General features: G+C 45.3%; 1 protein-coding gene across 1 annotated transcript in view; it reads right to left on the bottom strand.

Annotated features, from left to right (window-relative positions):
* Positions 1-683: 683 nt before the first annotated feature.
* DNMT1 (DNA methyltransferase 1) overlaps positions 684-25,872 on the bottom strand; it is a 59,323-nt gene continuing 34,134 nt past the window's right edge. The window contains exons 17-34 of the mRNA XM_032210202.1: positions 25,354-25,501; positions 24,460-24,575; positions 22,752-22,956; positions 19,314-19,447; positions 18,047-18,220; positions 16,508-16,729; positions 15,154-15,346; positions 14,054-14,144; positions 13,015-13,149; positions 12,545-12,827; positions 11,802-11,943; positions 9,058-9,224; positions 7,772-7,949; positions 6,455-6,650; positions 5,259-5,422; positions 3,576-3,692; positions 2,197-2,287; positions 684-1,182 (exon numbers count right to left, since the gene is read on the bottom strand). Coding sequence (XP_032066093.1) covers positions 1,145-1,182; positions 2,197-2,287; positions 3,576-3,692; positions 5,259-5,422; positions 6,455-6,650; positions 7,772-7,949; positions 9,058-9,224; positions 11,802-11,943; positions 12,545-12,827; positions 13,015-13,149; positions 14,054-14,144; positions 15,154-15,346; positions 16,508-16,729; positions 18,047-18,220; positions 19,314-19,447; positions 22,752-22,956; positions 24,460-24,575; positions 25,354-25,501 — 2,794 coding nt within the window. The 3' untranslated portion in view covers positions 684-1,144. The remainder of the gene's footprint in view (positions 1,183-2,196; positions 2,288-3,575; positions 3,693-5,258; positions 5,423-6,454; positions 6,651-7,771; positions 7,950-9,057; positions 9,225-11,801; positions 11,944-12,544; positions 12,828-13,014; positions 13,150-14,053; positions 14,145-15,153; positions 15,347-16,507; positions 16,730-18,046; positions 18,221-19,313; positions 19,448-22,751; positions 22,957-24,459; positions 24,576-25,353; positions 25,502-25,872) is intronic.

The following is a 25,872-nucleotide window of genomic DNA, read 5'->3' as shown; positions in this document are numbered from 1 at the left end:
GGATTTCTTCAGACTCCAGTTGCACAATTTCCTTTGAGACTGAGATATGGTTCAGAGTGGTTGCCTGGCATGAGTTTGAACCCATTATAGGTAATTCTCAACTTATAATCATTTGAACTTATAACAGCACTGAAAAAATGACTTACAACTGGTCATCACACAATTGTCGTAGCATCCCTGGGGTAACGTGATTGTGATCTGGGCATTTGGCAACCAGTTCATATTTATAGCAGTTGGAATTTTCCAGGGTCACATGATCTTTATTTGCAACTGTCCTAACAAACTTCCAACAAGCAAAATAAATGAGGAAGTCGACGGAAATTTGTAAGATGCAGCCCTTTAGGTCTCACTTAATGATCAGAGTTTGGTCAACGAGATAGCAATAGCAGTTAGTCTTGTATACCGCTTCATAGGGCTTTCAGCCCTCTCTAAGCGGTTTACAGAGTCAGCATATCGCCCCCACAGTCCGGGTCCTCATTTCACCCACCTCGGAAGGATGGAAGGCTGAGTCAACCTTGAGCCGGTGAGATTAGAACCGCTGAACTGCAGATAACAGTCAGCTGAAGTGGGCTGCAGTACTGCACCCTAACCACTGCGCCACCTCGGCTCAAATGCATTAGCCAAATCAAATGCAACAGGGGGACAATCATTTGGGGGGAAAAACAACAACAATGGCCCCTCTAATAATTTATAGGAGATTTATTTGAAGAAATATTACAACATATAAAAACTACATAAAGTATTATTTCCACTTGTATAAAGTGGCTGATTAGTTTTTCAATACAATGCATAATAAAAACATTCTCCACTCCCCCAACTCATACACGCACGCACGCACGCACTTACACACATGGAGAGGCACTGCACAGTTGATCATTTGAGAATGGCAGCGGGAACATTGAAACAGTTTCAGAATGTCAACCAAGTGGACAAACACTGTTCACAAACACAGGCTTTGAAAGGAGAGAGACAAAACACATACACGCACAAAGAAAACCAAAAACCCTGAACAAACCAAAACCTCCAACAATTTTTTCAGTATGTCCAGAGGTAAGAAAATAAACCGGGGAAAATAACAGAAGAACATTAAAAATTATCAGTGCTTGTTTGGGTGTTCAGGTGCAGCAGATGGGCAATTTACAAATTAATTTGAAGTGTCCATCTTTTCCTGTTTGATGGCATCTGTAGAGAAACAAAACAGCCAGATAGTCAAGGAAACCAAATGCACATTAAAGCTCTCATGTACAGAGAATACAGCTGTCTGAAAGCTACGGATCAGCTTCTCACTCTTTGTTGGAAAGAAAGTGGCTTCCTTCCTACAGACTTCCCAAGTGCATCTCTGGATCTACAGTACTTTCCAACTATTAAGCATTTCAGATTAGGGCCAACATGTTTCTAGCCTCCATGCCAACCCCTCTAAGATAGTAAAATGTTGTGGCCCAGCAGGAGCCGTTGGAGCTGCCACCAGACTCCGACAGCGAGGGGCCCTATGAGTCGGCTTTGGAGGATCCTGGACAGGGTTCCGACTCCGAGCAGGGCGCAGAGAGGCTGGTTGGCCACCAGGAGGCGCCTGAGCCTTGGACCAGTGGGGAGGAGACAAAGGAGTATGATCCGGAGGTCAGCAGTGGGGAGGAGCCAAGGGAGTTGTTCCTAGATGCCTGGCACCGGAGAGCCAATAGGCGTAAGGAACAATTACGCCATTACAGGAGGTAATTGCACTCAGCTGGTGGTCATTAGGCTCCTCTCCAGACTATAAAAGGACTGCTTGTGCACACGCCCCTTTTGCAGAAGTCAACGCAGGAACTAATGTTGGAGAACATTATTGTGAGCTTGGCAGGCTGGATTGCTGCCACAGCTTATCTGTGCTGGATTGCTGCCCAAGCTTGTCTGTGCTGGTTTGCTGCCAAGGACCTGTCTGTCTGTTAATTAAATGCCGTAACTTATTTTTGGCTCGGAGTGTGCTTTGGTGTGGGACGAGGGGGGTCAGAACAGTAAACAAACTTTGGACAAAGTTCACTTAGCCGTTCTATCTGGAGGACTCCATAGGGTGCACAAAAGAACTACAATCCTAATTTGTAGAAGACCAGATTGAGTTGTGCTACCTGGTTCACAACAAGTGCAAAACCGCTTGAGCTCTTGAGTACAGAAATCAAATGTCCCTTTTCAAATAAGCTCAACAACATTCCAATGACGTACCTGTGGCATCCTCTTTCATTTTTGCCAACACACACAGTTTGATTTCTAACCCAATGGCTTTCGCCAGAGGGGGAGGGACTGCGTTTCCCACCTGCACAAAGAAAGCACAAGCAAGGGTGAAGAGTTGCTACACGGACCGTTTCTGCCTGAAAAGCAAGAGGCCTCATATGGCAAAGCCCTACTCTGGCTGCAGGGCCACTAAATGGAAAGATCCTGCACTGTGAACAAAGTTGATCCCAAGGAAGGTAAGAAACATCTCTCTTCCCTTCACTGCATCAAAGCCCTGATATATGTCCAAAGACCCACTTTTACTTGGGAACCAACCAGTGGTGGGTTTCAAAAATTTTTCGAACCTACTCTGTGGGTGTGGCCTCCTTTGTGAGAGTGGCTTGCCGGCCATGTGACCTGGTGGGAGTGGCTTGCTGGCCACGTGTTTTCTTTCTTTCTCTCCCTCTCTTTCCTTCCTTTTGTCTCTCTGTCCCTTTTTCCTTTTTTTCTTTCATCTCTCTCTCTCACTTTTTCTTTCTCTTTTCTTTTTTTCTTTCTTTCTTCCTTTCTTTCTCTTTCTCTCTCTCTGTGAGTGTGTGTGTGTGTGTGTGTGTGTCGGTGGTGGGTTTCAAAATTTTTTGGAACCTCTTCTGTAGGTGTGGCCTGCTTTCTGGTGGAACCTCTTCTAACTGGTTCGGTAGATTTGACGAACCGGTTCTACCGAACTGGTGCGAACTGGTAGGAACCCACCTCTGGAACCAACCCACAGACTGATGCTTTTACAGCATTATGTGACAATGCACTACATTTTATCGGAGGTGTCTTAGCCTTGGTATCAAAGAGTACAAAAATATGGGGGAGCCTTCTTCGTCTAATCACAAATGTTAACACTGTAATTTATACATCTCTCCTGGCAAATATTTTCATCCTTGAGTGATACATTGATAGTTGCTTCTTTCATATATATAAAAAAAACATTTGTCAATTGATCCCAATACATTCCTGAAAGCCACTTTTGTACTTTATATTTTTCTGTTTTTAGGCTGCGCTGTTGGTGGCTCTTAATAAAGAGCAACCATCCAACTAAGGATCTTTTCCCGTTTTTGAGGTGTCTAAAAAAAATACTATGTTCAGCCAATTGAAATGGAGTTTATCCCTAGAAGAAAATCCTTTATTTTATTATGTTTCCCCAAGGTTATTTTCTAGGGCTGACTTGCAAACAACTACAAACAATAGCAAAAAAAATTTTTTCCAAAATTGCTACAGGAGGAAAGTGTTCTTCAAATGTTCTTAAGAGATAGAGCAACAGAACAAGAGAGTGTTCAAATTCTAAAAAAACTCCAGTGAACATTTTATATATAGAAATCTTCTCTAGGAAGGCAGCTACTTACCTGCCTGTGCTTGTCCAATACATTTCCAAAGAGCCTGTAAGTATCGGGGAATCCCTGGGACCGTGCACACTCTCGCACACTCACTACTCTGTGCTGTTCAGGGTGAAGCACACGGCCCTGGAAGAAGGAGAGCAGAGTCACTGGCAGCTTTGGGTTGAGATGTAGTTAACTACTATATTTGGAGCTATGGTTGAGTCACCCAGGTTCCTCCACAATAAATATGGGCCTTTTTTTTTCTTCTCAAGCACCGAAATACCACATCATCTTCTAATTGCCCTCAGCCCACTAGGAAAGCAAGCTTTATAGAAAACAATTGGAATATTAAAAGCATTAAAAATATTGAACATTAAAAGTTAAAACATTAGAATTAACAACAAACTGAATAAAAAGGGATCACTATGGAAGCAGGATAGAGGTGGGATCTTTTTCTAATATACTACCTGGATTGTTTTAGAGATATTTATGTTATGATTTTAGGTTCACCGACAAATGCGTGATAGACATATGCGTGCCGACAAAACCGCGACGTCAAAATCGCTAATTGATTTTTGACAAAATCGCGCTGACAAATGCGTGATGACAAAACGGCGTCATCAACAAACTATAGACAGCCCAGTGAGTGTGCTGGGCCTTTAACATAGTGGGACGCGTATACGTACGTTATAACCCTAACCCAACCCTAACACTAAATTTTTTTCGATTTTATTGTGCTTGTCATCGCGCTTTTGTGGGCGCGCTTTTGACGTCGTGAATTTGTGGGCGCGCTTTTGAAGTCGCGTTTTAATTGCCGCTATTTTGTCGGCGCGCATATGTCTATCGCGCAATTGGCGGGTCGCGATGATTTTAATGTTTTATGCTGTAAACCGCCCAGAGTTGAAAAAGAATGGGGCACTCCCATCGGCGCTTCAAGCTAGTTGACAGAAGCAGGTTTTCAGGCCCTCTCAGAAGGTCAAAGGGTGGGCACTCATCTCATCTCAAGGGGCGTGATATCGCACAGGATGGGTGCCACAGCAGAAAAGGTCCTTTTGGACCTTGCCGGCCAAAATTCCTCGGCCGATGGGATCTGAACATGTCTCTCTTTCCGGGCCAAATGGAGTAGGTCAATCCCATTGGAGCGAGATAGTTCCTAAGGTAGTTTGGACCCATGCCAAAAACTTTAAAAGTGTCAACCAACACCTTGAATTCGACCTGGAACCAAATTGGCAACCGATGCAGTTCAGGCAACAGTGATGCTACGTGGATGGATATGGGGCCCCTAAAACCGTCTGCACTGCTGCGTTTTCTGCCTTTCTTAATAGCATTCAATGTATGGAGCCGAGGTGGCGCAGTGGTTAGGGTGCAGTACTGCAGGCCACTTCAGCTGACTGTTATCTGCAGTTCAGCGGTTCTAATCTCACCGGCTCAAGGTTGACTCGGCCTTCCATCCTTCCGAGGTGGGTGAAATGAGGACCCAGACTGTGGGGGCGATATATGCTGACTCTGTAAACTGCTTAGAGAGGGCTGAAAGCCCTATGAAGCGGTATATAAGTCTAACTGCTATTGCTAATGTAGCCTTCCTATAAAGCCAGAGATGCTACAAGCAAGAAAGTACATACCAAGGGAATAGGATGGGGAATACACTGGAATATCAGTATGATGATGATGAGCCACTGGGCTCGTTCCAGGCCCCTTCCCTTCGCTTACCTGTTTCCCCATGGGCTCAGGGTTGGTGACCGTTGTGCTGAAGAATCCGTCCCACTCTAGCCTTCCATACAAGCCTGCCCAATGATTGTGCCGGTTCCCCGTGTGAGGCAAACACCAAGGGATCAAGGTGTTGAACTGCCGGTCTGCAGGGTCACATGCCTTGCCTGGAGGAGTTTGAATAGAATTCAGCTTACTTTTCACTGAAAGCATGGCTGGGGATTTCCTTTGACATTTTGCTCTCTCTTTGCTCCATCAGAAACAGGAGTAGGACTACTAGCACCGGGGAATCCTTCCCACACCCAAGCTAAAGGAAGGAGCAAAGGGGGTTACAGTTGCACCCCAGGTAAATCTAAAAAAATCCCAGGTAAATCTAAGTCAAAACACCAGCTGATTCCCGTTGCTTCAAAAAACTTCCCCAGCCTTGCGAGATCAGGCACAAAACAGAACCGAATTGGAATGTAGCAAGAACTTGAAAGGGTAAGTATTTGGAGTTTGGAGTTTATTCAATTTGTAGGCCGCCCTATTCCCCGAAGGGACTCAGGGCGGCTGAACAAAAGCCAAGGGAGGGGAAATTACAAAAAGTAAGACAAAAACAATCGGACAATACGAACAATTTAAAAGCACAACAGATACAGCAAATTCGAGTAGGGGTGGGGGTGGGGAACTCAACCCCAGGCTTGCTGGGACAGCCAGGTCTTCACGGCCGTCCGGAAGGCCCGAAGGGTGGAGAGGGGTCCGAATCTCCACGGGGAGCTCGTTCCAAAGGGCCGGGGCAGCCACAGAGAAGGCCCTCCTCCGTGTAGTCGCCAACCGATGGAATATGGAGGAGGCCTAATCTGTGGGATTTGGGAAGTAAGAATCCCCTTCTCACTGAGCAGGACTTACTTCATTTTGGCTATGCAATTCTTGTTAGCAACAAAAAGTATGCTCTTTAAAAAAAAATTGTTGGGACTGGATGTCCTGCTGAAATCCAACTTCTAAATCTGGGCTGACTAGAAAAGGATCAGCAGAATCCATAGATGCAAATTTCATGAAGTTTGCATGGAAGAACATAGAGATCCAATGAGATTGTGACCATTTGGGTTTTTTAAAGAGCGGTTTAAGGTATTATTATTCTATTTTGAAGAGCTAATGGCCATATTCTTTGGCTGACCCGTCAAACCATCCTTCCTAACCAGAAAAGCCAGGTGTTGTACCTTCAGCGCAGGAGCAGACCCCCCGCAGAGATCCTGTGCTGCTCCGCCCATTTTTCTTCTCGTGGTGTGTATAGCGCAGCTTACGGGTGGTTACGCCATCAGAAAGGCGCACTTCAATGTTGGGCAGATCACGCCAATCGGAACCCGGGGCCAGTGGGATGTGCCGCATCCTTGCAGCTACCAATGCACTCATATCCTAGTTAAGACAAAGCACAGTTAACCCTTAGCGCTGGGGATGCCCCCTTCCTATCTCTGTTGAGCCTACAATATATTAAATGTGGTTCCACCACAAATGCGCGCACAACAAAAGCGCGCCTGACTAAACCGCGGTGACAAAACCACGCGATGAATGAGCGACTAATTAGCCCTAAAGCGCACCGACAAAAGCGCGCCGACAGAAGCGCGCTGTAACGGAACCCTAAACCTAACCCTAAACCTAACCGTAAACCTTACCTTAAATTAAATCGCGCTTCTGTCGGCGCGCTGTTGTCAGCGCACTTTTGACATCGCGGTTTTAGCGCCGCGGTGTTGTCGGCGCGCTTATGACGTTCGCGCTTTTGTCGGGTCACGATTAAATGTACTACCCTGTTTCCCTGAAAATAAGACCTCCCCGGGTAATAAGCCCAATTGGACTTTTGAGCGCATGTGCTAAAGTAAGCACTCCCCGAAAATATTGCAACACCGCCTCTGCTCACCGCCTCCTGCACCTCAAAAATAACAAGGCCTCCCCGAAAATAAGGCCAAGCACTTATTTCGGGGGGGGGAGTAAATAAGACCCTGTCTTATTTTCGGGAAAATTTGGTACCCTAGTGCATTTCCCAAAAGGACACAAATGTGATGAAATTTCTAAGGAGAGGGGAAAAGGGAAGGAGAACACAAGATACCAGGTAGTGGGGTTGTTTTTTTTGGAGGGCGGGGGGAACTGCCCGATTATTATTTTGTTTCCTTTTGTGTGATAAAACGTTGGAAGTTTTTCTACAATTTTTCTTGCAGGTTAGAGTAAAAATGATCTTTCTTATCACCCAGCAGGTAATGGGTTGCAGACCAATATGGAATTATTCAATAATATAATTTTCTTATGTTTTGGCCAGACAGACAATCATTGCTCTCGGCATCTCGCTCTATGTAATTTTCTCAGTTTTGGAGTAGCATTACTACTCTAAGATTGGAATTTTTTGGGGGGGGGGGGGGACTTCCTGGATGCAAATAACAGTTGCTTCAAAAAGTCCTTGATTTTAGGAAATTCTGCTTTCAGTGCACTATATTAAAGATAACTCATACCCACTCAAACCAGACAAACACTGTAAGAGTAGCTACCTTGCAGATATGATCTCTGAGGATGGGTTGATACTGGGAGCCCCGAATTTGCCTCTGGAACCAGGATTGTGGCTCTCCATTATAGGAGATTTCAAGTGCTGACGCTCCATTCCTGATTTCGGGAAGGTCAGACATGGTGTCCCGGACCGTGATGGTTCGGAATGGGCCCGAATAAGTCCTAGAGTACATTGAAAAAACTTAACTTAAATGCCGATTGTTACTGGATTCTCCTCTTTTTCTAAAATACGATGCAATTCCATAACGCAGTGGTTCCCAAACTTGGCAACTTTAAGACTTGTGGACTTCAATTCCCAGAATTCTCCAGCCAGCAGAGCTGGCTAGAGATTTCTGGGAGTTGAAGTCCACAAGTCTTAAAGTTGCCAAGTTTGGGAACCACTGCCATAACGTTACAAGAGCTTTCCAGATAGGTCGGGACGCCCCACTATTCAGGATTATCTTCCATTTGTATGAAAAACAGACCCCCAGCCATTCAATTCAATTCAATTCCTTAGATTTATAGGCCGCCCAATCCCGGAGGATTCCGGGCGGCTTACAAGAACAAAAGAAAAACAAAATAAAATAAAAATAATTTTAAAAATTCCCCAACACGCATACGTTTTGATCGGGGCTGGACCCTACATATTAAGGTCAACAGCCCCAGGCCTACCGGAACAGCCAGGTTTTAACGGCTTTCCTGAAGGCCACGAGGGTGGGTGAGGTCCGGATCTCTGGGGACAGCTGATTCCACAGGGTCGGAGCAGCCACAGAGAAGGCCCTCCTCCGAGGCCCCGCCAGCCGACACTGTCCGGCTGACGGCGTCCTAAGGAGGCCCACCCTGTGGGATCTTATCGGCCGTTGGGAGGTATGTGGCAGTAGGCGGTCTCGCAAATACGCTGGTCCTGAGCCATGTAGGGCTTTAAAGGTAATGACCAACACCTTGAATTGCGTCCGGAGACCAATTGGCAGCCAGTGCAGCTCGCGGAGGATAGGTGTAATATGGGTGTATCTCGGTACACCCAATATCGCTCGCGCGGCTGCATTCTGGACTAGCTGTAGTCTCCAAACGCTTTTCAGGGGTAGCCCCCTGTAGAGCGCATTGCAATAATCCAGCCTTGAGGTGACAAGGGCGTGAGTGACTGTTTGAAATGCACCCCGATCCAAGTAGGGCTGCAATTGACGCACCAGGCAAACCTGGGCAAAGGCTTCCCTTTCTTGCAAGACTGTTGGCCCCATTCTCCAGCCCCCAAGGAAAGCAACACCATCAAGACCTGGGAGTTGGCAATTACCTTGTTATATTGCTAACAAACTTCTTATCATCCACCACCACGCTGAGCTGGCAGGCTCGGGGAGCGAAAACATGCAGGGGTTCGGGAAACAAGGGGAGTTTCTCTCCAGGAGCTGCAGCCAAGACAATGGCTCTTCTGCGGGTCTGAGCAACTCCATACTGCCCAGCCTAGATGTAGGAGGAAGAGAAAAATCGAGAAGAAAATAAGTTATTTGAGGAAGAGGATGTATTTTCTCCTAACAAACCAATCTTCTATAACATTCTGTACTGAATTAGCATGGTAACCGCTATTCCTAGTTCCATAAAATACTAGTTAAAAAAAGGAAAACACTGACATGTTAAAATTCCAGTCCAGTCCACTGGAAGTCTGTGGTATACATGCTAGACATGTATAGAGCCGAGGTGGCGCAGTGGTTAGGGTGCAGTACTGCAGGCTACTTCAGCTGACTGCTATCTGCAGTTCAGCGGTTCAAATCTCACCGGCTCAAGGTTGACTCAGCCTTCCATCCTTTCCGAGGTGGGTGAAATGAGGACCCAGACTGTGGGGGCAATAGGCTGACTCTGTAAACCGCTTAGAGAGGGCAGAAAGTCCTATGAAGCGGTATATAAGTCTAACTGCTATTGCTATTGCTACATGCTACTTGGGGAAAGATATTTCAGACAAAGAGCAGACCAGACCAAATACTGTCAACAGACAACAGCCAGGTGTCCCAGGGGAGACATAATCCAGGCAATGGAATCAGCTTTCTTTAGCTTATCTTTTGGAATGGGTATGGGTTCTGGGAAGTCAGGGGAGGGAAGTCTGGGGGGGGGGTTGGGGGGGATGTATATTAGGTTTGACGAGAGGTGTTAGATTTTAATGTAATATGATTGCACATGTATACTGTCTTCTCTTACTTTTTCTTTAAAACTAGGATATGCCAAGTATATTGATATGGAAGCGGAAATACACCAATGAGAGGAAGAGTGGGAAATAGAAGGGAGAAGAAAGATGGGAAGAGAGGGATAGGAGAGAGGGTAAGGGGGGAAGATGAGGAGGATAAGGAGGAGTGGAACGAAGAGAGAGGAGAAGGAGAAAGGAAGGGGAAGTAGAGTAGAAAAGGATGATGAAGGGAAGAAAGGAGGTAGGAGAGAGGCAGAAGAAAGAGGTATATGGAGAGCAGAAGAGGTAATAATGGGTTTTTATCTTTCTGGGCGTTGATGACAAGAGGAACTGATGTAATTACTACTTAATACAATAGGATACTGGCTATGTATAGTATAGATGTGATTGTATGTTATGAAAATGGAAAATAAAAAAGTATATAACTAAAATTCCAGTCCACTGGAAGTCTGTGATATACATGCTAGACATGCTACTTGGGGAAAGATATTTCAGACAAAGAGCAGACTAGACCAAATACTGTCAACAGACAACAGCCAGGTGTCCCAGGGGAGACAGGGAGACATAATCCAGGCAATGGAATCAGCTTTCTTTAGCTTATCTTTTGCAGCTTGTTATAATTGAACACAGAGTCTGTAAAACACCCCCTAAAAAAACTGCTTGAGAGTCAGTCTGTATAGTGGTTGAAAATGCTAGATTAGAAGCAGGGATAGTTCTAGTTCTCCCTTAGACATAAAAGTCAATTGGGTGGCCAGCATCCTCTCACAATTTTAGATTGTAAAGTGGAAAAACATCTTGGGGGAAAATCCCTCCTAACACTTCCACATTTTTGCCAAGAAAACTGTCTCAACCTGCAGTCATCTGGAGTCAAGATCGACTTGAGAAATCATGACAACCCCATGAAAGTTCCTAGATCGGCTTTCTCAACTTAGCACTGTCCAGATCAGAGGTGGGTTCCTACCAGTTCGCACCTATTCGGTAGAACCGGTTCGTCAAATCTACCGAACTGGTTAGAAGAGGTTCCACCAGTGGACCCGGAAAGCAGGTCACACCTACAGAAGAGGTTCCAAATTTTTTTTGAAACCCACCACTGGTCCTTGGATGTGATTATTCTACACTATCATGCTCATATTTATAAAACTCAGTGCCTGTGTGAAAAGTAAGGATGACTACTGCGTTTGTGGTGCAATCAGAACATTGCGTGTGTTGAAGTTGTTTTAACGCAAACCAAAGATGCCTTTTAAAAAACAAGTTTACATCCTATTCTTATGCATGCCAGTGCTGTGTGTGGGGTAATTTAATGTGGTCCTGACAAGTGTCGTCGGCATCTTCATATCCGGTCACATGGGCAGCAAGCCACTCCCATCCGGTCACATGGGTGGCAAGCCACTCCCATCCGGTCACATGGGTGGCAAGCCACTCCCATCCGGTCACATGGGCGGCAAGCCACTCCCACAAAGGAGGCCACACCCACAGAGTAGGTTCGAACAATTTTTGAAACCCACCACTGATCTGAAAATATGCCAGCAGTAATCTAACTTTCTAAAAAATAGGGAAACCAACTATAGACCTCTTGGGGGTTTGAGCTATATAGTACTAAATCATTACCTCTCTATCTCCCACTACACACCTGTCCTTGTTATTGAACATCCTATTTTCGAACAATTTTTGAAACCCACCACTGGTCCAGATACATGAAATTTATCTACCCAGGAATCAGTATATTACAGAGGAAATACAGGTAGAGAATTTCTAGCTCTAAACCCAGTGGAATCTTTGCCTCCAGGTGAATCTGCACAGCACACAAATATGGTTCAGTGCAATCCCAGCCTCAGATAAAAAAAAAAGGCTGACTATCATACCTGCAGCACTCCAAAAGTGCACTGGTAACCCATCCGGACAAGGCACCGCAGAGTGAGCTTTAGCACCATAGAACGCTTGAAGGAGACAAAGTTCCTAACATTCTCAAGCAGGAAGAACCTTGGCCTGTAGTAGTCACAGTAACTGCAGAAGAGAAGAGCACTGAGGGTCAGCTACGCTCTCTCTTGAGCCCAACATTCATTCATTCATTCATTCATTTATTGAATTTCTATGCTGCCCAATCCCGGAGGACTCCGGATGGCTTACAGAATGAAAAAAAGAATTATTAAAACAATGAGACACAACAAGTTAAAAAGGAAGACAACAGACACCCAATCAGACGGGGCTGGACCACCATCAAGGGTGGGTCAACAGCCCCAGGCCTGCCGTAAAAGCCAGGTTTTAATGCAGTACTTCTCAACCTTGGCCCACCTGAAGATACGTGGACTTCAACTTCCAGAATCCACGCATCTTCAGGTGGCCAAGGTTGAGAAACACAGTTTTAATGGCTTTGCGGACAGCAGACACACAGTCCTTGCTCAAGAACTTGTGGCAAAAGACCCAGTCCGTATCCCAACAAGTCTTCCCCTACCCCAAGAGATCTGTATCCCAACAAGGCTTCCCCTACCCCAACATAGATCTGATCTCATACATTCTCTCGAGTAGGCTGGGAGGCGGGGACGTGCAATAGGATAAGGATTGGCCTAAGGAGAGTTGGGGAAACGCAACCGTTGACTTCAGTCACCTGAGGAAGGAAACCACCAGAGAGTTCTTGAACTTTGAGTAGGTGCGAGAATTGAAGCGGTTCATCCCACTGAAGCCTTGGCAAGGGGGCCCACCGCAGAGCATCTCCACATCTCCCTTCTGTGGCAGCTTCTGGCCCAGGGAGTTAACCTTCTCACCCGACATTACGAGCTTAAGCAGGACATTGCAATCCTCAGTGAACACGGTGGTGCTTGGATTGTTCAGGCGGAAGGCCTGCGCCGCTGGTTCCCACATCTCAATGGCCCAGAGCGTGTCTGAGACTCCTGAAGACAACAGGATGATGAAAACAGAACAACAATTCATATTAGATGGTTCCAAGCCTCAAAAGTACACAAAAAAATTCTTTCCATCCCATAAAACAGGGCTGGAAACCCCCGTTGGTTCTACTGTAAAAACCATATGCTCGTGCCCCCTTCCCATGCACTCAACCATCCTTCGAAACTGCCTTGCCTGCTTGATGGAACCCTTCTGACAAGCCTCCACAACCAGAGAAGACATCCAGACTTCGAAGTTTGGGGGGCTTCATCGCAGCAGCTTCAGACTCGCTGTATTCAGATGCTCCTGAAGATTTCCCTTTGCTCTTACCTGCACGAGGAGGAAAAAATATGTCTACATGTGCCTTTTGCATTAAGAATTGCCGCCTTGTTTGCAAAGTAAGCATGCCAGGATTGTATTTTTTAAAATCTTTTTCAGTGCTATTTAAAACCATTAAATAAATGAAAGAAAGTAATTATTAGAATATTAGCTATCTGCTGTGGCCCAGCAGGTGCTGTTGGAGCTGCCACCAGACTCCGACAGCGAGGGGCCCTATGAGTCGGCTCTGGAGGATGTGGAGGACCCTGGACAGGGTTCCGACTCCGAGCAGGGCGCAGAGAGGCTGGTTGGCCACCAGGAGGCGCCTGAGCCTTGGACCAGTGGGGAGGAGACAAGGGAGAGTGATCCAGAAGCCAGTAGTGAGTTGTTCCTGGATGCACGCCATCGAAGAGCTAATAGGCGTCAGGAACAATTACGCAATTACAGGAGGTGATTGCACTCAGCTGGTGGTCATTAGGCTCCTCTCCAGACTATAAAAAGGCTACTTGTGCACATGCCTCTCTTTGCAGAAGGCAACACAGAATCGAATGTCAGAGAACTTTGTATGAGCTTGGCAGGCTGGATTGCTGCCAAGCCTTATCTGTGTTTATTGCTGCCCAAGCTTGTCTGTGCTGGGTTGCTGCCAAGGACCTGTTTGTCTGTTAATTAAATGCCGTAATTTATCTCTGGCTCGGAGCGTCCTTTGGTGTGGAACGAGGGGGTCAGAACACAGACGGTTCCTCAGACACCCAGGCCCAATGCTAAAGTAAGGAGCACCTTGAACTATGCTCAGAAGCCTATTAAGTTCTTTATTGTGCAGGATTTGCACTGACCTGGTTCGGCACCTTATTTTTCTCTACAGGAAAGATATTACCGGCCACCAAAGATTTAAACCATTTAACAACTAATCACTTACCTTTCCCTTTCCCTTTCCCCTTCCCTTTATTTCCAGAACTACGAGCATGATAAGGTGGGTCTTCAAAGCTTTTTGTTTTTGCATTATATGCCTGGAAATTAAAAGGGAAAAAAACACACCTATATTCACATCAAAGATAGTTCTAATAATTTCTTATCGATTTCAGAAAGCATTGATGGGAAGTCTAGGTAGCAGCTGTAGAATGAGCTGTAGGTTGGAGTTAATTTCAACTGTGAGAGGGCAACTGGGCTTTCGTTAATGTCCCTCTTCCAAAGCAGAATGGGGGAATCTAAAGTTCAAATATCAGCCAGCCCCATCTATAGCAGCACTTGCTGATACGACACCCACTTGTGAATAACAGAGTTGGAAGGGACCTTGGAGGTCTTTTAGTCCAACCCCCTGCTCAAGCAGGAAACCCTATACCATTTCAGACAAATGGTTGTCCAAACTCTTCTTAAAAACCTATAGTGTGTTGGATAATTGTTGTGGCCCAGCAGGTGCCGTTGGAGCTGCCACCAGACTCTGACAGCGAGGGGCCCTATGAGTCGGCTTTGGAGGATCCTGGACATGGTTCCGACTCCGAGCAGGGCGCAGAGAGGCTGGTTGGCCACCAGGAGGCGCCTGAGCCTTGGACCAGTGGGAAGGAGACAAGTGAGTGTGATCCGGACGCCAGCAGTGAGTTGTTCCTAGATGTCCGGCACTGGAGAGCTAATAGGCGTAAGGAGCAATTACGCAGTTACAGGAGGTAATTGCACTCATCTGGTGGTCATTAGGCTCCTCTCCCGACTATAAAAGGACTGCTTGTGCACACGCCCCTTTTGCAGAAATCAACGCAGGAACTAATGTCGGAGAACATTATTGTGAGCTTGGCAGGCTGGATTGCTGCCACGGCTTATCTGTGCTGGATTGCTGCCCAAGCTTCTCTGTGCCGGGTTGCTGCCAAGGACCTGTCTGTCTGTTAATTAAATGCCGTAACTTATCTTTGGCTCGGAGTATGTGTTGGTGTGGGACGAGGGAGGTCAGAACAAAAACCTATAGTGTGTTGGATAATATATTGGTGAAAAACTGCACAGGACCAATGACATAGTGGAAAAAGTCACCTCTAAAAAGTAGAAACGATCAGAGCCGCTGGCAGAGTAATCTTGGATGTTTCCTGTCAAGTCCTCCCCGTACACCACAGTGCAGCGGCCCTGCACATCTTTAAACTCCACCGTTGCTTCTTCGTCACTCCAATAGAGCAAGTTGATATCTGCATGGTAGCTGGCTTTGACTGATTTGTGTGTGTTTTCTGGCCTACAAAGACAAGAGACATTTGCGCTGAGGAAGATAAGGCATAAACCCAGGAACACCTACACAATGGGAAAGGACACGAATTTTTCCTCAGATAAACCGATGATGATGAGCGCAGATTTCAGTGACCCTTAAATCCTCTTTCAAGAAAATATAATCACTGAAGAATACATTGCATTTCAGATTATTTCCCCTCCTATTTGTATATAACAAAAAGATTGAGACTCATTTAAGCATTTGTGGGTCTTGAAAAGCGACACCAATTAAGGGTGACGATGCAAAGTAATGAAGACAGGGTTTTGCAGCATTGCTAATTATTTCACATGGCTGTTGTTTCAAAATATTATATTAAGTCAATTTTCAGGCAATCTCTAAAAAAACAGGCTCTAGGACATATCTATGCATTAACCCAACTGGCAGGAAACTACAACCCCATTTTTTGGGGGTAACTGCTCAGTCTGGAGGCTCCCCTCTCCCCCCCAAAAAGGAAGTTGGCCGAAGACCTGGTACCTGCACACTTATTCTATAAGTCTATTAGTTTGCTTAGAATCAAAGGGAGGACTTGGGTAGGTGGAGCTAAATTCTCTCCCAGGCCAGTTCAAATTCCTGAAATAAGACAGACTGAGAAAGAGGGAAAAATGCTTGGTAATACTTTTCCTCTATAAGATATCGTATTATTACATTTGTTTAGATTCTAGCTAGTGTATTGCCTAACTGTTTGTAATCACGGAAGCTATTTTTTTTTTAAAAAAACAGCACTCAAATTCTCAGAAGATGAAGCAAAATGATGTCATGAACAGAAACATGAGAGAGGGCTTCTGAATGTAAGGTGATAAGCCTTTGCTAGTTCCAATGTACTTTAGAAAAATTCCTATAGATCAGTGTTTCTCAACCTTGGCAATTTGAAGATGTCTGGACTTCAACTCCCAGAATTCCCCAGCCAGCCATTAAAACCTGGCTATTCCGGCAGGCCTGGGGCTGTTGACCTCATTACTGAGGTCCAGCCCCGACTAGATTGGGTGCATGATGATGTTTTAAATTGTTTTCTTTTATGTTTTTCTAATTACTTCCTTTGTTTGTAAGCCGCCCGGAGTCCTCCGGGATTGGGCGGTCTATAAATCCATTAAATAATAAATAATAATAATAATTCTAATGGCAACTTACCTGTAAAGTTTGTACACTTGCAATTTAATTTCAGCTTCGTTGGGCCTGCCACTGCTGCGGATGTTGCAGTAGATTGCCTTGATTCGGCCAATGCGGTATGGTTCAGGTGCGTCTTGGTTGCTCCCTTTGATATACTCGGAATATTTTCGGTAATGTTCAGGATAAAGCTCTTCGTTCACTGCTTCCTTCTTTTGGCGCTTGGTCGGGCTGGTCAGCCTCAGGCTAGTGAGAGGGAAAAATGAGAAAGGAAAAGATTCTGTGAACCGGAGGTGCTTCCTACTTCCTTTCATGCCATGGATAGCTAATCACGTGATTTATGCATATATTTGAAGGCAGACAACTGATTTCCAAAGAGAGTTGATTGATGAATCAATTCTTCTATCATCTCCTTTTTTAACCAGGCTAATTGCATTCTTGAACTACTTTAAATATGGAAATGCTACCGAGTTAAAACCTTCCCAATCTCATCCCCCCATCAGTTTGCTATTCAATTGCCTAAACTTATATCCACCCCACTTACCTGAAAATTCTCTCTTTTCTGATAAATATATCCTGTAGATCCTTAAGTGAGTATCAACTTAATTCTCATGAAATAAATTTAACTCTCCTTATGACATAACATTTAAACTATTTTTTTCTTTTTTTAAAATAAATTTTACAAATATTTCCCCTCCCGCCCAACCTTCCCCCACTCTAGCCCTCCCTCTCCCCAACTTCCCAGATCAAAATACAGGGTATAAACGTTCAACAATCATACACTAACATAGGCTAACTAACTATAGCATCCTACCTCCCTCTTGTACTTTAGCTCCCCTTTTATTAAACTAAGTTTAGATAGATTGTGACATTCCTTGTTCATTCATAAGCTAATTGAAATTTCTTAGTCCGATATTTATTTTGAATGTAATCAATCCATCTTCCAACTTGTATTTCTAATATGAATGGTCCTTCAAAGAGCCGAGGTGGCGCAGTGGTTAAATGCAGCACTGCAGGCTACTTCAGCTGACTGCAGTTCTGCAGTTCGGCTGTTCAAATCTCACCGGCTCAGGGTTGACTCAGCCTTCCATCCTTCCGAGGTGGGTAAAATGAGGACCCGGATTTGTTGTTGGGGGCAATATGCTGACTCTGTAAACCGCTTAGAGAGGGCTGAAAGCCCTATGAAGCGGTATATAAGTCTAACTGCTATTGCTATTGCTAAATATGCTGAGATTCTGGCCATCTCTGCTAAATTTACTACTTTTAATGTCCATTCTTGAATAGTAGGCAATTCTTCCTTCTTCCAGTACTGCGCCACCAACAGTCTTGCTGCCGTTATTAAGTTCAGAATCAAATTAGTCTCTATAACTGTACAGTCTGTAAATATACCTAGCAAAAACAACTGAGGAGTAAAATTTGAACTATTAAGCCCTGAATTATTCACTATTTTGAAATGTGTTTGCTCTTTGGGCATCACTGACCCCTTTTCTTGACTTGGTGTCCCCAGCCCTGCCTAAAAGGAGCCCCCTCTTGGTTCCAGTTGAAATCAATTGACCAACCAACCTGAAATGGAAGGCATCTGGTGGGAGGAAAACCCCGTCTCCCAATCGGTACTGCACCCCGTTTTTGGTTGCCATGCTGTAGAACATTTTTCCTTCCGATTCCTCCTGAGGCTCAGAGACTTTGGGGATCTCCTTCTGCCTCGCCTCATCCAAATGGGCGCAACTCATGCAAAACCTTCGAAGGGAAGAAGCAGAGGCCTGTTTTGGATTGGGGGGAAACTGTAATATCATCGAGTCACCACGCTACCTCCCAGTCTTCTCCCCTCCCCCTGCATTCGAGTCTGTGCAAGCAAGTCAAAGCATCTGAAGCACCACCACCCACTGATATCGCGCAGTTCGTGAGCATTTTTAAAACGTATATATCTTCAACCCAGTGGTGGGTTTCAAAATTTGTTCGAAACCTACTCTGTGGGTGTGGCCTCCTTTGTGGGAGTGGTTTGCCACCCATGTGACCGGATGGGAGTGGCTTGCCGCCCATGTGACCGGTTATGAAGATGCCGACGACACTTGTCAGAACCCCCTTAAATTACCTCACACACAGCACTGGCATGCATAAGAATAGGATGTAAACTTGTTTTTTAAAAGGCATCTTTGGTTTGTGTTAAAACAACTTCAACACACGCAATGTTCTGATTGCACCACAAACGCAGTAGTCATCCTTACCTTTCACAGAGGCATTGAGTTTTATAAATATGAGCATGATAGTGTAGAATAATCCTATCCAAGGACCAGTGGTGGGTTTCAAAAAAGTTTGGGAACCTCTTCTGTAGGTGTGGCCTGCTTTCCGGGTCCACTGGTGGAACCTCTTCTAACCGGTTCGGTAGATTTGACGAACCGGTTCTACCGAATAGGTGCGGACTGGTAGGAACCCACCTCTGCTTCAACCTCTTGATAATGCTACTTGATTTACTACCAATTGCTCTTTTTTGCTTTCTAATACTTCAAATAATCTCATGCAAAACTGCCTGTTTTATTTCCCTCCCGTTTTCCGTTTCACAAGGAGCTTCAGAATGGAATCATGTGTATATTTTCAAAAAATATAAATGCTCATTTCTTCATCCCTGCTATCTTTGGGAGAAAGTTGAGTGTAAGTAATCTGATTAAGAGTTCTTGAGACTGAATGCCTGCGCATGCCATTTTTGCAACTCTTTTGAGTTGGGCCTAATGCGGACACAGTCCCAAGTACATTTAGGATTAGGTAGGAACCTGCACATTTATTGATTTTCGACTTTATCTAAGTCCCGCGCCACTTAGTTGTGTGCACTAACTTGTGTTTGTTGTCTTCTGTGGGCTGGATCTTTGGCGGAGTCTCAAACCTAGAATACTCTTGGTCATACCACATTTGGTAAAAATAGGTCCTGCCATCATCTTCCACCATTTTGATTTCCACATCAAGTCCTCCCTATGAGAATATTTGAGGCAGAAGGAGGAGAAGGAGAAAGAAAGAAAGAAAAAACACATACTGGTTATTCAATTATTACAGAAACACAGAACCTACCGCAGTTAAGAGAAAAGTTCCAGAAGGAAGGTAAGAGATCTGGAGCTTTGTGTGATTCACCCAATTTTACAATCTTTTTTCCCCCCAGCGGTTGTTAAGTGAATCAACCATGTCCATTAAATGAACCCACCGTCTTTAAATGAATGTCACCATCATTAAGCAAACCCATTATTTGCTGTTGTGGCCCAGCAGGAGCTGTTGGAGCTACCACCAGACTCCGACAGTGAGGGGCCCTCTGAGTCGGCTCTGGAGGACACTGGACAGGGTTCCGACTCCGAACAGGGCGCAGAGAGGCTGGTTAGCCACTAGGAGGCACCTGAGCCTTGGACCAGTGGGGAGGAGACAAGAGAGAATGAGCCGGAAGCCAGTAGTGAGTTGTTCCTGGATGCACGCCATCGAAGAGCTAATAGGCGTCAGAAACAATTACGCAACTACAGGAGGTGATTGCACTCAGCTGGTGGTCATTAGGCTCCTCTCCAGACTATAAAAAGCTACTGGTGCACACGCCCCTCTTTGCAGAAGTCAACGCAGGATTGAATGTTGGAGAACATTACTGGGAGCTTGGCAGGCTGAATTGCTGCCAAGCCTTATCTGTGTTTATTGCTGCCTGAGTTTGTCTGAGTTGCTGCCAAGGTCCTTATCTGTTTGTTCTGCTTGGCTTTCAGCCACTGAGGTCTTGGTGTCTTGCTATTAAAGTACATTCCAGTTAAGCTTGTCTCGGCAGTCATTACTGGACGGAGAAGGGGGTCAGAACAGTTTGCTATGGGGCATTTTGCAGAAAAGCTGGTTTTCAGCGAAAATGTAAATCGCTGTGACCAAAGGATCTTGCAAACAGCTATAAAGGTGAGTCAGCTACCGAGCACCCAGAATGCTACTGCTGGGTGGTGGAGGTGGTGTCAGGTCATACTTTTTGGGGTGTTCTGTTCTAACTTTAAACGCTCACTAAACAACCAGTCATGTCAAAGTTACCTGTATTAGAATGACTCAACTTCTGCATTGTATCAAAACGAGCAATTCAGTAAGTCAGTGCATAGCCCAGCAAAGCTCACCAAAGCCACTTCCCTATCCGATTTCTCTGCCAGTACTTGTAAGTATTTTGGCCTCTTACTGACTGTCGCTATCAGCTCCCGTTTGCGTCCATTTTGAACTTAATCCTGAAGCAATCCTCCCAGAAGACTGCCACAGGATAAGGACAATTTGTGGGCTAAGAAAAGGGGCAGCAGTAACTGCTGTCAGTAGCTGTACTCATGCATAAGAGGCACAGGGGGTCCAAATTGCAATGACCATGGTGTCAGGGGTTGCAAGCCAAGGAAGCCTGCCAAGCTCTGCCTTAAAAGACTGGAGCCAGGGCTAAAGAAAAAGAAATGTATGGAAGAGATCAGTCAGTTCCTTGGGCTGTGACTTGCTACTGAATCAGACCAGGGAAAAATGCAGTCTCCGAAACGTCATCGCTACCCTGCTCTGAAGTTTTATCAGTATAACTCCTGAATCAAATCATCATAATTAAGCACCCGGGTATCAAATAGCAATAGCAATAGCAGTAGACTTATATACCGCTTCATAGGCCTTTCAGGCCTCTCTAAGCGGTTTACAGAGAGTCAGCATATTGCCCCCAACAGTCTGGGTCCTCATTTTACCCACCTCGGAAGGATGGAAGGCTGAGTCAACCCTGAGCCGGTGAGATTTGAACCGCTGAACTGCTGATCTAGCAGTAGCCTGCAGTGCTGCATTTAACCACTGCGCCACCTTGGCTCTTAAACACAGTGCAATCTCCAGAGACGAAGGGGAAAACAGCGGAGCAACACAGGAAAACTCCAGAAAGCCTTTATATGCTTCCTTTACTCTGCCCATCAATGTGATTTTATAAAAAGGGAAAGTGAAATCTGTTTCTTCCACTACTAGCATAGCATTATCACCATCCAACATACAACTGACAAAAAAAAAGGGTGGGTGGGAGGGAGTGATGTACATTAGGCTTGACGAGGGGTGTTAGATTTTAAAGTAATATGATTGCACATGTATACTGTCTTCTCTTATTTTTTCTTTAAAACTAAGATATGTTAAGTATATTGATATGGAAGCATAAATACCATCAACATAGAATGGAGTTTGCTCAGAAGCGGAAATACACCAATGAGAGGAAGAGTGGGAAACAGAAGAGAGAAGAAAGATGGGAAGAGAGGGGTAGGAGAGAGGGTAAGGGGGGAAGATGAGGAGAATAAGGAGGAGTGGAATGAAGAGAGAGGAGGAGAAAGAAAGGGGAAGTAGAGTAGGAAAGGATGATGGAGGGAAGAAATAGCAATTAGACTTATATACCGCTTCATAGGGCTTTCAGCCCTCTCTAAGCGGTTTACAGAGTCAGCATATCACCCCCACAGTCTGGGTCCTCATTTCACCCACCTCGGAAGGATGGAAGGCTGAGTCAACCCTGAGCCGGTGAGATTTGAACAGCCGAACTGCAGAACTGCAGTCAGCTGCAAGTAGCCTGCAGTGCTGCTGCATTTAACCACTGCGCCACCTCGGCTCTTTAAAACTAAGATAAAGGAGGTAGGAGAATTATTTGAATCCCACCACTGCTGAACATAGAATCACTTGAATGTCAGAGCAATTTCCGGAGTCTTATTTCTTCTTTAGTGATATTTGTGAGAGTGGGAAATAGAAGAGAGAAGAAAGATGGGAAGAGAGGGATAGGAGAGAGGGTAAGCGGGGAAGATGAGAAGGATAAGGAGGAGTGGAATGTAGAGAGAGGAGAAGGAGAAAGGAAGGGGAAGTAGAGTAGGAAAGGATGATGGAGGGAAGAAAGGAGGTAGGGGAGAGGTAGAAGAAAGAGGTGTATGGAGAGCAGAAGAGCTAACAATGGGTTTTTATCTTTCTGGGCGTTGATGGCAAGAGGAACTGATGTAATTACTACTTAATACAATAGGATATTGGCTGTGTAATAGCATACATGTGATTATATGTTATGAAAATGGAAAATTAAAAAAAAGTATATTTAAAAAAAAAAACCCAACAACTTACATACACAAAGATAAAACCACAAACTCAGAAATATAGTCCTCTGGTTTTACTGTGAGGGGTGGGGTGGGAAAGGGAGCGGGGTGTGCTCTATGTGTTACTTTGAACTGAGGTATGAAAGGTGGGATATAATCCTAACAATTAAACGTTGTGAATAAATTAGATGCCCCAGTAGTGAGACGATTCAACACACCTCCAAAGACCAATTCTCGGGAGGGGCCTTATAAATAACATTGACTTTGCCATGGATGTAGGACAGCTGCATATCTTCGCATTCATCGACCACGAAAAGTTCCAGCGGGTCAGAGGTTGCTCCCAGTACGGTATCGGTGCCACGGCAAAACCAATGAACGTGGAACATTGGTCCAGCGCTGGGGTCTTCCCACATGGCCGTGATTCTAGGGGGGAAGGGGATGGGGTAGGATGTTAATTCAATGAAGAATACAAATGCCAAATTTATAGCAATAGCAGTTAGACTTATATACCGCTTCATAGGGCTTTCAGCCCTCTCTAAGCGGTTTACAGAGTCAGCATATTGCCCCCAACAACAATCCGGGTCCTCATTTTACCCACCTCGGAAGGATGGAAGGCTGAGTCAACCTTGAGCCGGTGAGATTTGAACAGCCAAACTGCAGAACTGCAGTCAGCTGAAGTAGCCTGCAGTGCTGCACTCTAATCAGTGTGCCACCTTGGCTCACTACTACTTTCATTTACTTGAAAGACTTCCCATTGTTTAGAAAGTTTGGCTGTCAATACTTGGAAGAGCACTCAGGCCTGGGGAGTAGAAGGCTTTCCGAATCTTAACACCCAAGCTTGTGCATGGGAGGCATATCATACTGCCTATTATTCTTTCTGGACAGCGGTATAGGAACAGGGCTGTCTTCTCCTACTGTGGCCCATGATGGGATTGCCATGTGCTGAGGCTGAAAGAGAAGGGTTTACATCAGGGAGCCTAGGACTGAGGCATGAAATATAAGGCTTTCTAGATTACTGCTCAGCTTCACAACCACTTCTTTGCAAGTGTTTCAGATATGAAGCCTGGTCTGCCCACTGTACTAAGCTGCAATAAGACTGGTTTGGTTTCGACTTAAGAGTGATGTATAAATCCAAGTAGCTCCTTCAAAGTCTCCAACCCCCTGTTTAAAGAAGCCATGGCTTAGTGTTGTGGCCCAGCAGGAGCCGTTGGAGCTGCCACCAGACTCCGACAGTGAGCGGCCCTATGAGTCGGCTCTGGAGGATGTGGAGGACCCTGGACAGGGTTCCGAGCAGGGTGCAGAGAGACTGGCTGGCCACCAGGTGGCGCCTGAGCCTTGGACCAGTGGGTGGGAGACAAGGGAGAGTGATCCGGACGTCAGCAGTGAGTTGTTCCTGGATGCACGCCATCGAAGAGCTAATAGGTGTCAGGAACAGTTACGCAAGTACAGGAGGTAATTGCGCTCAGCTGGTGGTCATTAGGCTTCTCTCCAGACTATAAAAAAGACTGCTTGTGCACACGCCCCTCTTGCAGAAGTCAAAGCATTGACTAAAGAGAACGTAACTAACTTGGCAGGCTGGATTGCTGCCAAGGTTTGTCTGAGTTGCCGCCAAGGTCCTTATCTGTTTGTTTGCTTGGCTTTCAGCCACCGAGATTTTGGCTTCTTGCTATTAAAAGTACATTCTAGTTAAGCTTGTCTCGGCTTTCGTTACTGGACGGAGGAGGGGGTCAGAACAGCTTAGTATGATGTATACAATCAGTTACACAATGAAGCAGGTATCATTTTCTGACTATCAAAAAAAGCAAAATGCAACAATCATTATAGGCGATATCTTTGAAAGACACGAAGCAATGGAGTACAATACAAAACATACAATCCGTTCTACAGTTTTTTAAAAAAAATCTATGTAATATGCTTTATTTGTACCTTGCAAGATACAGAGGCTTGGTGGGGTCATCGGGGCTCACAGAAACACAATCACCAATTTGCAGAGTCTCTGAATCAATGCACACTTTCTGGTAATAATCTTTCTTGCCATCGCTCTGCAGATAACAACAAACCAAAAGGGATAACAGGAAAAAGAAAGCACAGCAAGACTTCGGCCATACTTCTTCTCTCGCTGTCACTATATCTCAGCAGAAAAGGAATTATGAGTTTGCCTTCGTATTACTGTATTACAATTGGGGAAAAAAAATCTGACTAGAAGTAAAGGCCTTCATTTTTCTGAACCGCTCAGATTAAAATTTTGTGCTAGAAGCCGGCCTCTGGCCTTTATGGAAATACTACTACTAGTGCTGCTACTCCTCCCTTTTAAAAAGGCAAAAATTGGCTCAATTGCAAACGATGCGGATAACTATCTAGGACTATCAGGCCCCTTATACATGTTGTCTACGTCGGTTCCACCACAAATGCGCGCACAACAAAAGCGCGCCTGACTAAACTGCGGTGACTAAAGCACGGTGACAAAACCGTGCGACGAATGAGCGACTAATTAGCCCTAAAACGTGCCGACAGAAGCATGCCGACAGAAGCACGCTGTAACGGAACCCTAAACCTAACCCTAACCGTAAACCTTACCTTAAATTAAATCACGCTTCTGTCGGCGCGCTGTTGTCAGCGCGCTTTTGACATCGCGGTTTTAGTGCCGCGGTGTTGTCGGCGCGCTTATGACGTTTGCGCTTTTGTCGGGTCACGGTCTACGTCTCCATCCACTTACACAAAACTGGGATAACAGCTGTGAAACTGAAGAGGGAATTTTCCCAAGGTACAGCTCAAAGTTGAACTGAATTCTAATTGGTATTTCTCATGCAGAGACCATACCTTGATAATATCTCCCACCCAGGAAATTCGATTCTTGATTTGCTTTTTCTTCCTGCTCTGCAACATCTTTTTGGGGGAAGGCATTTCAGGAATGTTATCATCCACTTCTTCATCCTCATCGGCCTCTTTCACAGCTAGGTTGGGACACCTGGAGTTAAGACAAAAAATGTATATGAAGTTTGGCAACTAAAAGAGTCCAGCAATTTAGCCTCTATTCTCCCCAAAAGAGCCACCAAGTTCTATACGTTTGCTGGTTGGGAGTGAAAGTCCACACATTTTAAGGTTGCCAAGGTTGAGGAACACTGCTAGTAAGAACCGAGGTGGCGCAGTAGTTAGGGTGCAGTACTGCAGGCCACTTCAGCTGACTGTTATCTGCAGTTCAGCGGTTCTAATCTCACCAGCTCAAAGGTTGACTCAGCCTTCCATCCTTCCGAGGTGGGTGAAATGAGGACCCAGACTGTGGGGGCGATATGCTGACTCTGTAAACCGCTTAGAGAGGGCTGAAAGCCCTATGAAGCG

The sequence above is a fragment of the Thamnophis elegans genome, chromosome 2 (assembly GCF_009769535.1).
Source record: "Thamnophis elegans isolate rThaEle1 chromosome 2, rThaEle1.pri, whole genome shotgun sequence".
Taxonomy (NCBI): domain Eukaryota; kingdom Metazoa; phylum Chordata; class Lepidosauria; order Squamata; family Colubridae; genus Thamnophis; species Thamnophis elegans.
The sequence above is the reverse complement of the archived record's forward strand: the minus strand, read 5'-3'. Positions and strand labels throughout refer to the sequence as shown.